At 35.7% G+C, this 14,002-nt stretch overlaps 1 protein-coding gene across 1 annotated transcript in view; it reads left to right on the top strand.

The window, feature by feature from the left end:
* Positions 1 to 14,002, top strand: part of LOC150108157 (uncharacterized) — a 280,382-nt gene that overhangs the window by 181,652 nt on the left and 84,728 nt on the right. Inside the window, exon 13 of the mRNA XM_090390420.1 lies at positions 223 to 297. Coding sequence (XP_090246546.1) covers positions 223 to 297 — 75 coding nt within the window. The remainder of the gene's footprint in view (positions 1 to 222; positions 298 to 14,002) is intronic.

Genomic DNA, 14,002 nt, shown 5'->3' with positions numbered 1-14,002 from the left:
ATGGTTATTGAGCAGCAACAGTGAGGTTTTTTTTTCAAGGTAAGGGATAATAAGTATTTGTTATGTATGTAATGGAAGGATCTTAAGTGATGAATCTAGTGACTCTATAGAGACTTGTGAATAATAATAATAATAATTATAGAAAGCAATGAATTTAGAAATATTATAATCATATGTCATATAGAAAATATGTTCTGTTTGCAATGAAATCTTTATTTGCAGAACAAAAGGCAAATGAAAATTCACAAGAAAAAGATGATAAAGGATTAGTGAAGAGTTCTTCTATGGACTCAACACGTGAGTGTTTATTAGAAATTTATCTAATTTCATTTTAGTCAGTTTTCCTGTAGTAAATATTTTGTGAAGATGCCTGCACACCAGTTATTCCAATCTGCACACTATTGTGCACAAGGTATACAAACATCATTTGGTATAGCCTTTCTAAGATATTTTCTACGTTACAGATTAGTGTAGAATATGTTAAACAGACAGTTTGTGTACATTAAAATGATCAAAATCCTGGCAGTGATCTAATGCGACTTAGTAGAAAGAGGTAAATTAGCTTTAAGGCTTATCCATAAAGGCATTAATGTTGGTAACAAATCCAGTAACAGAATACTCAATTTATTTATTATAGCGTGTAATTTAATAGTTTTGGTGTAATTTTGTTTATTTTTCATAGCTTTTTGTAACTCATTGTAGAGTTCTATGTGTTTGAAACATATTTTTTGTACTATTTTATGAAGTTGTGGAGAACGATGACAAAATTGAATATGAATGAGAATGAATATGTCGAAATACAAATGAGATCTGCACATCATACAGTTTTGCATATGTGACAGTGGGGACCTGACTTCATAGAGATGTATAGCATTAATAATAATAGTAATAATAAGATACTTTTAATAAGATTTTTTTTAAGATAATAATAAGATACTTTGAGCGCCTCTGTAGCGCAATTGGAAGAACGACAGTATGTTGCACCCTTCGATTAGAAAAGGCATGTTCGATTCTTGTCGTGACAAGAGGAATCTTTATACGGACTTTTTCATATATATATATATATATATATATACTCATACGGCGGTAGCAGGGTTTTTTCTCCTGGAAACTCGGGTTTTTCATCCCACGTACTGACAAATCGGCCCTTCAGAACACATGCAATTTGCAGACAAAAAATACTAGTTGTGGTGGTGAGTAGATGGCGTTGATGTAGATGATTGGTAGTAAAGGCGGTGTACTGGTGGAGACAGAGAGTTGTACAGTAGGTGACCTCCCACGATGAGCCTTCAGACTCTTTGGAGGTGTCACGAATAATAACAATAATAATCGCGGTTATATGTGTGCTTTGCAACCATATGCCTGGAGAAGGAGTGTCCTAGGTTCGATTCCCATCAGTGACGTGAGGTGAAGGATCTTCCTCAGCCATAGCCAAGTTAGCCAGTCTTGGGCGTGGACAGTAGCGTTTTTTCCACAGTTTATCCTGGAGTTTTACATACCACAAAGCAGGCAAGCCAGCCTTGAGAACCGAACACCACATGACATATGATACACCAGGGTGTAGGGCTTGGCTACCTTATCCTGTGAATGGTTTGAGGTCCGATGATTAACAAACCATCAACACTGCAAGGTAAAAGAGGGTAAAAGGAAGATGAGATAAGATGAATAATAATAATATTAACAATAAGGGAGAGGAATTGGTGGGACTGATAGCATCAGCCTGGCCAAAGATTATTGGGATCACCGAGACCTGGTTGACAGAAGAGGATATAATAACAGGAATAGAAGTTGCTGGGTAGGTACAGCATTTTTGGCAGGATAGGAAAGGAAAGCGTGGTGGTGGTGGAGTACTGCTTATGATAAGTGATGACCTATGTCCTCTAAGAGTGGAGACTTTGGAAAGCTGTGACACTAATGATTTCGAAAGCATATGGTGTGAGTTAGAGGTGGGCAAGACAGGATATTTAGTGGGGTGTTGCTACAGACCAAGGAGCACAGAGGGTGGGGACCAGGAGATGTTGAGACAGTTGAGTGTGGCAAGTGTAAGAAGAATGATTATTATGGGAGATTTTAACTTCAGCAGTATAAATTGGGGAGAGAAAGATGCATGTAGCAATAAGGGAATGGAATTTCTAGAATTCTTGAGGGACAAATGTCTTAGGCAACATGTAACAGGGGGAACAAGAGGTTCAAGAGTTTTGTATTTGGTTATAGCATCAGAAGAGTTGATAATAACTGAGATGACATCTCTCCAACCAGTTGGAGAGAGAGAGTGATCGTATAGTTTTGAATTGGAAAATGAATAGACATGCAGGAGTATCAAAGAAACGGGAACGTATGTGGAATTATAAAGCAGGTGATTATAATAGTCTTTGATGTCAACTTGGGGAAGTTTCATGGTGGGAGGAATGGGAAGGCCGGGATATCATTAATGCTTGGGAAATTGTGAAGGAATATTTGTTAGCAGCAATGGAAAGCTGTATCCACGAGTGAAGAAGAGGACATAATTTGGAGTAAAGTGTATGACAAACAATATTAAACAGGAACTGCATGTGAAAAAGAGGCTATGAAAGAGATATAAGGAGACAAGTGAAGAGAAGATGCATGAAGAATATAAGACAAAGGCCAGGAGAGTGACTAGTATGGTAAAGAAGGCAAAACTGGAATATGAGAAAAGATTGGACCTTAGATCCAAGGAAAATCCTAGGGAATTTTTTAGCTGTGGCCAGTAGGAGGAGAAATGACTGTGGAAGAATAACATTGTGGGATAAAAATGGGAATAGAGTGACTGATGCAGAGGACATAGTGGAATTGTTCAATGAACACTTTATTGGAGTATTTCATCCTGGAGGAGGCAATTTGAATACTAGAGGGATAGGGATGGTTCGAGGATTAGAGGTGCAAGAGGAGAGAGTGTTCCAAATACTGATTACTCTGGATGTCAGTAAAGCTGTGGGACTGGATGGTATTTCACCACGAGTTTAGAGAGAATGATTGCTAGGGAACTGACAGTGCCTTTGACTTGGCTTTTTCAATGAAAGTGTGGCTGTGGGATAGGTGCCCATGGAATGGAAGGAAGGTAAGAATAGTGCCATTGCATAAGGACAGTAGCAGACTGGAAGTGTCTGATTATAGGCCAGTTTGTGTGTCATCAGTAGGTAGTAAGATCTTGGCAAAAGTAATAAGGGACCGTATACAGCATTGGGCAGATGAGGGTAATGTTATCTGTGAGAGTCAACATGGATTTCTGAAGGGGCACTCTTGTTTTAGCAATATGCTAGCCTTTTATAATAAAGTTACAAGAGCATTAGATGAGGGAAAGGCATATACTGTCATTTTCCTAGACTTAGCTAAGGCATTTGATAAACTGATATTCAAATTGCAGCACATGGATCTGGATGTCAGATTGGTCAACTGTATTCAGGATTGGCTGTCTGATAGGTATCAGAGAGAGTTGTGTATGGTGGAGCAATATCAAAGAGGCAGAAGATTAAAAGTGGGGTTCCACAGGGGTCAGTACTGGGACCTATATTGTATAACCTTTATATCAATGACATTGTCCGTGGATTGCAAGGGGATATTCAGTTGTTTGCGGATGATGCGAAGCTGGGAAGGGTTATTAGTAATAGTGCAGATGTGGTAGCCCTGCAAGAGAATTTGAATAAGCTAGATAGATGGGCAAATGAATGGGGGTGTCAATTTAATGAAGCAAAATGTAAGGTCTTGAGGTTTGGGACACATCTATGAGATGCTGCATACTCTATGGGAGGAGTTAAACTGGAGGAAGTAGAGGTGACAAAAGATCTGGGATTGATGATTGATAGAAACCTGAAATTTAGGGGACATATTGCAAAGGTAGTGAAGGTAACACAGAGGATTGCTGCAATAATGAGAAGGACACTGACCTGCAGAGATAAAAGGGTTATCATTCTATTATATAAGACTCTGATCAGACCACACTTAAACTATTGTTCTCAGATTGGTTCCCAGGATTTGAAAGGGATAAATTAACTGTGGAAAGGGTATAAAGGCGGATAACAAAGATGGTATCAGGGCTGTACAATGTTAGTTATGAGTGATCAGGAGATATATGAGGAATTAAGTAACTCTGATATGAATTAAGCAATATGACTCAGTACCATAACACTATATTTAAAGAAAGTGTTCCAGTAAATAAATAGCAGCCTTGATTTAATTTATTAACAAGAGTCGAACAACAGTGTGAATCCCAGTAGAGCGGAAGCAGAGAAAACTTCTTCTACTTCACAAAGAGAGAATAATAAGGCTGTGGCTTGAAAGTAGAGACTGTTCTCGTTATACTGTTAGAAATGTTGATGAGAGATAGGAATCAGAACTGCTTGATAATAGAAGATTCTCTGTCAAGGTCAGCATGGGTTTATTAAAGAATAGGTGTCGTAAATTTATATGTACAATGATAGAACTTGATGACATGCTTCTGCATGTTCTAGTCTAATATTCCAAGTATTTTCTAGTGCCATTGCATGCTATTTAACCACTTAGTAGATTTGTCCAAATATATTTGGGTATTGCTCATAAAGCCAAAAAATAATTTATGATTATTATTGCACCCTCCATGGAGTCAGCAGACTCGTCTTAGGAGGTTCATTCAACTGACAACATATTTATCATAACCAGGTGTGCGCCAATAATGTCTGCCGCCTGTGTGCAAAACTTTAGTTGGCTCCCCCCCGTTTATAAAAATGAATCAGTGAGTAAAAATGAAATACAAAATATATTAATTATAAATTTATTGAACAAAAAAGCAGGAATTTCAAAAAAATGTATAAAAAACAACTAAAATAATTTGGAAAAAAATAAAGTAGTTTATATTATTTGGCAAGAAAATCATTTGCGAATTGCACCTTATATAGTTTTATGTAAATTATCAGATAAACTTAGTTTTATAAAAACAAAAATATTAAATATTTTTTGGTACAAAATTAAACTAACTATATTTTATTTCGCAAGAAAATCACAATAGGTATAAATAAGAAACAGATTAATTTACAAGTATATAAAATAGGAACATATTAAACATTATTGGGTAAAAAAATAGGTAAATAAATATTTAAACAGAAAGAAAAATCACTTTAATCGACACACCATGCCTGTGAGGCCTGTCAGGAAATACCCACTCGACAGATGTTACACACTATGCACATGGGATCGAATTTCGTATTGGAGTATTAATAGGCTTCTAAAAGAGTAAGGTTGTGATTGACCATGAAACCTAATGCGTAAGAAGTTGAGGATGAAAAATGATAATACATATCCTGTTTTTCAGGAAAGATTATTTTTATTTAATGCAACTACCTGAACATCTTTTCATCAGCCTATTCAATATATGACAATAGCCCTATGAAATGTCAGTTGCCCTAGGTTGCTCGAAAACAGATTGTTCTAAGTTTGATTCTAGTCCCAACTAGAGGAACGTCTTCGATTGGATCTGTAGTTAGTTGATCTCTTGCACAGGCGAGTAGGGTTTCCTCCAGTAAACTCGGGTTTTTAATTCTGCAACTCAACGAGAGAATCATGGAAAGATCATATAGATTCCTTAGATTCAGCACTTAGACACTGTTGTGAAACTTGAAATTTCACAATGAATGTTATGTGAATACTGCATGCAGTAGCTAGTGCAGATTTTGCATTAAAATGTAAAATGCACATAAAAATAAATATACTAATAAAAAAGTACAAAAAATGCAGTTTAACACGAATATTTCTGTGGTATTAAAAAAATTATGCATCAAACAAAAGAACTTCGATAAGAAATTAGACTACATTTGAATTATAGTAATATTTGCTCTGTGTGTGTGTGTGTGTGTGTGTGTGTGTGTAATTTTTTCATACTATATTTTTATTTTAATAATTTTGATGCAACAAATGAACTGTTTTCGACATTGTTTCATCAGTTAACAATGCTCTCTTCACTCATTTATTTCACGAATAACTGCAATATCCAACAATCAATGCTTAGTGTGTTTTTGGTTTACTGCTGTGAGTGTCCTGGTTATAGCCTTTTGCTTAATTCATCTCTCCACCATGCCAAAAACAAACAAGAAAGTCAACATAAGCCCTCATAAGAAAGTCAACATAAGAGAACAAGAAGAGTGGAAAATATTCCACTACCACCAGTGTCTTCCCTTCGAGAGAACAGAAGGAAACCAATGATTGGTGATTGTGCTATTCGGCGTTTAGCGAAACAAAGTGAAATCAAAAAATTTAAACATGATGTGAAGGATGCAGTTAGAAGAGAAATTTTTCTGTCCATGTCAGATCTCATGAAGGCCTCTGTCAGCATAACTGAATGGGCTAAAAGAATCACAGTGAGGGGCGAAGATGTTCAGATGGCGCTTGATGCGTCAAACAAGGTTGTTTTCGGAGTGTAAACCAAACAGTACCTCACCGAATGCTTCCTCTTTTCAAAAATTCCACTGAGTAAACCAATGATCACTCACAAAAAAAAAGTTTTCTGTTTTAAATAATTGATGTGTAATTTCGATTGCTGAACTTAAATAAATTATCTTGGAACTGACTCGTGTTTGGGCATTTACTACTTTATGAAATTCACTGGAGTATTTATTCATTGTTCTTTGAATAAGTTCTGGTAAATATTCCCTTTGTTGATGCACCTGATATTTGCAAACAGTTCACGAATATGTAGTTGATAAGGGTAATCATTCAAACATGTACTGTTATATCAAGCTGCTTAACACAGCTTTTGATGGGTCGATCAAAAGAGATGTTCTGAGAAGAATAGGATTCCAGTGGGATCTCATACGAGAGATCCCATTGGAACCCTAGAGAGATGGATTGAGGAGCCCTTCAAAATAATTTTCTGTTATTTTATCCTTATTTATTCAATTTATCCTTATGGGTACTAAATGAGTGATTTTTATAGGTGACTGTGATTATCCAAACATTGATTGGGTAGAAGAGAAATTTCATGATAAGAAAGAAGAGGAATTTATTGAATTGTTGCGAGACAACTTTCTCAAGCAGCATGTGAAAGTTTGTTTACAGTCAAGAAAGGGGATAGAGATAGGTTTTTCTCCCAGAGAGCAGTGGAATAGTTTGCCTTTAGGTGTGGTGAATGAATTTAAGGGAAAGTATGACTTCTGTTTGGGTGATGATAATAATAATAATAATATATTTGTTCAAAAAAAAAAAAAACATGTATAAGTGGACCTCGTAGTTCAAACACGCGTTCTTCAATGGTCAACTGTATATAATAGAGATCAGCCAGTGAATGAAAATTGCTACCGATAGAAACCACTAGGCCTTTGTTCACTACCCTCTTACTTATTGTGAAATGTCTAAAAAAAAAAAAAAAAAAAAGTAAAAGCCGAATTAAAAAGTGAAAAAATGTCTCCTCTATCAAAAACTGTAAGCCCAGAATCTTAATTATGATGAAAGACATTTTAAATTTTTGTAAAATATAAATAAATTCGTCAGTTATAAAAGCCATTTTGCAGTTTCTGTTATTTCGAAATATAGCATTAACATATGGATATTCGTGGCATACACGAATTTGCTATTCTTAAAACGGCTGCATTTCGAAGTTGTATCACTCTGGTATCGCTCTTGCATTACTAACACTTTATAAATACGTTTTGCAAAAATAAATAAATAAATAAAAATAATAAAATAAAATAAATAAATACACAAGTGCCTATTAAATTAGTTTTGTTCGTAAGCATGTTAGTCTAGCTGGACTTTAAAAAAAAAAAAAAAATTAGTATATGCAAGCCTCATTCAAAAATAAATAAATAAATAAACAGTAATAATAATATTGTCCTCATTCAAAAATAAATTATCATTAATAATAATTATTGAAGATGTCGACGTGGTTCAGTTTGGCTTCACTTGAGATTATTTTAATTGGTAAAATTTTGCAAAACAAGTCAAACTGGTAATTCTGAAATATATAGGTGGAATATATTGAAATGTGTTATTAAAATTATATCTCGATTGAAATTTTTCGAGTGATCCAAATTTTACTTTCAATTGGATAATTTCTAGTGATAAAATTGTGCAAAACAAAATCATATGTCTAGAATTCATTCGGCCAACAAAATTGGTAACAACTACCAAAAAAAAAAGGTGAGTTTGACCTCTGGTTTTCTCCCTCTTGCCCTCTACTTTTTTTTATAATCTCATCTGGATTAATCCAATAAAATCCTCTCACTAAATTAAATGTCTCTATCATATCACCTCTTTTCCCCCTATACACCAAACTCTGCAATCCACATTTTTTCAACCTCTCTCCATAGCCAGAGTTCTGATGTTGCCTTAGTCACCTCTGGACCCACTTCAATGCTCCACATCACACTGAAAACCAGGTAACCAGATTTGAGCACAATAGTCCAAATGTAGTCTGACCAGTGCTTTATACAGTGGCACAACCACTTCCTTATCCCTACCTGTTAGAGGACTTCTTATCATAGTAGCACTACAATGTGCAATGTTTACAACACCTAGCAATATAGCCTCTAAATTTACTGTCAACCATGACTCCCAAATCTCTAATCTCATCCACTTCCTGCAATATGGCACTGATATGCAGCCTTATATTTCTGTACTCCAAAATGCAATACCTTGCACTTATTGATATTAAAACTACAATACTTTTTTCCAAGTAAAAAGTCTATTCAAATTTTCTGGAAGGGAATTAACATCAGCAGTGCTACTTATAATTCTTCCCAACTTTGCATCATCAGTAAACAACTTTAGATTCCCACTCAGTCCACATGATATATCACTTACATACAAGTTAAACAGCAAGGGCCCAAGAACAGAACCCTGGGCATGCCACTGGTTACCCTCCTTTTTTTGAGACACTGCTCCATCATACACAACCTGCTGGTATCATTTAGAGAGCTAATCTCCGATCTATCTAACCAATATACTATCTATTCCCATCCTCTGCAACTTGTACACCAACTTATCAAATGCTTTTGCAAAGTCCAAGAATATCACTGTTTATGATTCTCCCTTATCTAACACACCCATTACCCTATCATAAAATGCAAGTAAATTGCTAAAACAGGACCTACTCTTTACAAATCTATGCTGACTATCATAAAGAATACTATGTCCATCAACCTAATCCTGTATTCTATTCCTAACCAATCTCTCCAACACCTTGACCACACACTGCAATTATACAGACTGGTTTATAACTGGAAACTTCTGTCCTAGAACCATGTTTGTGGAGTGGTACAATTGTGCCTTCTTTCCATTTTCTTGATAATTTTCTTAGGAACCTACCCACTGCAAGACTTTCATTAAATAACCAGATCAAGGACATAGCCAACTGTGGTGCATATTCCTTAAGAATAGATGGTGATATGTCATAATGTCATCCATTCCCACAGCTTTATTAACATCTAACCTAACCAACTTCTGATACACCTCTGATTCTTCCACTTCCAATTCTCCTAATACTTACCTCCCTTCTATATATTGCACCACATCATTTACACTCATATGACATATGCTGATAAAGTGCTCATTCAGTAATTCCACTATATCCTTTATGCAACTGTTATTCTGTTGCCATGACTATCCACCAGTGTCAACCTGCCATAATTAATCTTTCTCTTGCTTGCCATGTAGCAGAAGAATTCCCTGAAATTAACCATGGCATGACCAGCCAATCCCTTCTCATTCTGCACCTTTTCTTTCTTTAACCATGCTCATCACCTTTCTAGCCTGCACTTTATACCACTTCATGGATCCAATCACCACTAACTGTCTTTTTCCAGCACAGCTTGCTTGAGTTCACTGTTCAACTGTTCACTCCTACTCTATTTAATTGCTTAACTCTTGATATGCAGTTATACATTGCTTTTTGTCAGATACTGCCTTGTGAGTTTCTATGCATTGTCAACATCTCTTTTGCTAAGATTATCTACCCAATGTACTGATGCTTACTGACTGTAGAGCTTCCTATAATCACCTGCTTTATATTCAACGTATATCCATTTCTGGGCAGTAACCTTTTCTTCATCACTTCCCAAACAAGCACCTTGTGATCACTCTCACCAACCAGCTGTGGCGTCAACACCTCACTAAGAATTGCATCTTGTGAAATTATCACCAAATCCAAAACATTAAAGCCTCTAGTTGCTTCAGTCATATACTGCTTAAGATAGTTATCTCTCAGAAATTCAACAAATTCACTCTCCTTGTTCCCATACACCATTTCCTCCTTCCATTCTATATACCTGTAATTAAAGTCTCCCATCAGGATTACTTTCTTTTTAAATGCCCAACTAAGTTGCCTAAACATTTCACAATCAGTATTCTCTGGCCTATTAACAGCATCCTGTCAGATATACTAACCTGTTTATTTCAACTTCATGCCACACAGATTCAAAATCTATGCATGCACTATTAACTTCCAACTTTGTGGACACAGTTCCTCTTCAATCATTAACAGCATTCCCCCCTCCTCATTTCACATTTCTATCCTTCCGGAAAAATCACATACTCCTTAGACCAGCGCTTCCCAAACTGGGGGCCGTAAGTTTTGTTGAAGGGGGCCGTGAAATAATGAAAACAAATTTAAAATGTTTTAAGACTAAGTAGATTTTTTTCTTTTAAAATAAACGTATTTAACTTTTATTATTTATTATTTCTTTTTTGTTATTTTTTATATTTTAATGGAAAAATTCACACATTGGTGTTGGTTCACAAACTTTGCTTCCTGCATATTTCAGCGCTTAATGAATATTAGTAAATATTGCTTATTCATATGTTTCATTTCAAAGCAGTGATTAATGGTATTTACTTCGAATGCTCTCCAGGGAAGCTCCAAATCTTCCTGTCCCTTTCATCACGCGTTCGTAATCAGGGACTGTTGATATTGACTTTATATACATATCAAAACTCGTTTTATATTATCACTGTCATCCGAGCTAGTTTTCTGTTACCAATAAAAGTTTCGCATATACTTCACACATGAAAAAAAGCTTAAACAAGTTCGTGTGGGGAGATAGTAACTCGCTTGCAGTGGTAAACAACACGCCCTCCCTAACAGCCACTATACTGCAGAAGCAATAAAAACAAGTACTTTTATTATGCCAGTGAATAAGGTATGAGGAGTCTGTGTAATATATTTCTCAACAAATAGTGCAATTAGAGACAAGTGGGATAAAAACACACTAATTAATGAATCACATGTCCCTTCATACAGAAACTATGCTGTATAGACTGAAACAAAACCATATGTTGCATGGGCAAACACAGTATCTAACTAAAAACTATTGTTATTAATTAGATGTGTGTGAGTTCAATTTCCAAAGGGAGCAATAAAATTCAACCGAACATGTTAAAATTTGTAAAAGTGTTAAAACTAAGTAATATATATATATATAATGAATGTTATGGCAGTTTCACATATGGAATTCAGTTGAAGAGAGTTAGCATTTCAACTCAATTGTCAGCTATGCTTTTATCTTTCGGTCGCGCGATCTTTTGTTAATACTGCACCAATCATATGCACGTTTTAATAACCTGTCTTTGCTGTCTGTTTCGCGTTAGGCTTAATTACCGTAAAGGGAGAAAAGTCACAAAAGAGAAAAATGTTCCTGGTTCGGGGATTCCCTTATTCAGGTAATATTCACTAATTTCATGTTATCAGGCTGTGGTGTGCCAGTATCGGTAGGTGGTGATATTATTTGATCTATTCTACGTTAAAAAAATTTAACCCTGAGATGGATAAGTGGCTGATAAAAAATAAATAAAATTCCCGCGAATAATCCGAAGAAGCAGAAACAGACTCAAAAAAAGGACGGTATTTCATATTTTACCAGAACAGCCCGCATTGTCTTCAGAACCAAACGGTAAGAGACAAAAAATGTAATAAATGCATTTGATTTTTGCAATATTCGCTGTGTATGTTTTGTATTGAATATAAATACAATAAATATTATAATAAAATATCTCTCTATTATGATTTTTTTTCGAGGGGGGCCGTGAAATACTTTAATTTTTGTAAAGGGGGCCCTGACATCCAGAAGTTTGGGAAGCACTGCCTTAGACAACCAAGTTTCACTTATTCGAATTATATTTGGACATGCTGACTCAATCAATGCAACAAACTCAGCTCTCTTGTTTCGAATATTCCTTACATTTGTGTACAATCATAACAATCCTTGTGTCCTTGATGCCATTCTAGCAGCACCAACATTTTCTCTCTATTCTAGCTGCTATACCATACCTCTCTCTCTTCAGTCTGACCACTTCCATTTCCCTGATCCTGACTCTGATTTCCATTCCTACCTGTCTCATCCTCACCTTTATGCATCTCATCACCTTGTGCTGCTGCAACCACATCTTCAACCTCATATCCATCTTCTTACTGTTACAATCTATTTAGTTGTGCTATTCTGCTTCACAAGTAGACTCTGATTATTTACTACATTAAATTCTTGACTTCGTGCCTTCTCAGAAAATAATAGCTTTTCTAAAAGCACAATACCAAATCCATTCAAATGCATTCCACCTACTTTAAACTGTTCCAACTTTCCTTCAAATTCACTCCACAGATTTACAAATTGAACCCCCTTTGCTTCACACAACTCAGCCATCTTACTATTCATTATCTCTGCTCTCCTTCTTAATTCACTGTTGTCATATCTGGCAACACGCCTACAACGTTTCCAACAACACTATTCTTCTTTATCTGCTGCAACAACTGCCTCAAGTCTCTATCAACATTCTTTTTTTCCCCAACTAAGTCATTTGTGTTCACGACTGCCACTAATTTTGATTCCTGGTCTTTCCTGTTCTGCAGTGCATCAGTTATTTACTTCATTGTTCCACCAGGAAAGCATGTTTTGTGCACTTTATTAGTCATCACACCTCTAATGATCAAGTCCTCCCCATACAATGATATACAACTAACCTTTGACTTTTTCTTCGTAATACTAATATCCTTCTTCTCATTCTCATCAGCCAATTTCTTCTTTAGATGTTTAATATCTTCTTGCCTAAGCTCTTCTACTACAGTCCCAACACTTGTTCCCATTTCTAATCACTCTAATCTATCAAGACACTTTTCACATACGTTAATACATTCCCTCTTCTCGTTTATCTAAACAGTCCACAAATCTTTCACATTTTTCAGTGCATACATGTAGTAATTTTTGCGATGCATCCACTGAGAAAAAAAAAATCCAAGGCAGAGTTAGACCTTCCTTATGTGCTGCCGACTTCGATGGACACTTGTGTCCAAACTGAAAAAAGTGCAGCACAATTTGCAATAAAAAGGCACACACTATATCCTAATTAAAAATACTTTTTTTTAGCACAGTTCAAGTCTAGTGCTAATTTCACTTGTGACACTAGCAACATTTCCTCTACTTTACTTTTGAGTTGGTTATAGTTATTTTCTTGTGATTTATATAAATTGATAGCCCATAAAAATGGACATTGATAGGGATGAAGAACACCTTTTACTGAAGATGAAGGATATAATTTGGACACTTCAGAGGATGACTGCTTTGATTCTAGCTTTTCAATGTAAGAACAAAGCTGTTGTCATCCCCCATGTTGGAGCAGCAGGATGACAACAGCTACATTGACTAATAAAAAGAAAAAGAGGGAAGAAATATTACAAGGAAATATTTTTCCATCTTTTTGGACATAGCTGTATGGAATTTGAATATTTTGATTGGCCTGAAAAATCAGGCCAATCAATGAAGCCATTGATTTCAGGATGGAACTAATAGACCTTCTTGTTGGAAAATATAAATCATTTGAAAATAGTTGTGATCATTCTGCAACAAGGTTTTCGGCTTATTGCCAATCATTTTCAAAATGCTATTCCTCCTATGGAAATGAAAATCAGTCTTGTCAGAAGGCGCACTGTACTTGCAAAGAAAAAAGATGCAAAAGGGAAAAAAAAAGGCAAGGCAAAAATTAAGATGTTTCAACCCTGATTGATATCGAGCTGCATGCGATTCCATGCTTC

The sequence above is a fragment of the Typopeltis vanoorti genome, chromosome 3, assembly GCF_054136105.1.
Source record: "Typopeltis vanoorti isolate ZY-2024b chromosome 3, IOZ_Tvanoo_1.0, whole genome shotgun sequence".
Taxonomy (NCBI): domain Eukaryota; kingdom Metazoa; phylum Arthropoda; class Arachnida; order Uropygi; family Thelyphonidae; genus Typopeltis; species Typopeltis vanoorti.
This window is presented reverse-complemented; position numbering and strand designations above follow the sequence as displayed.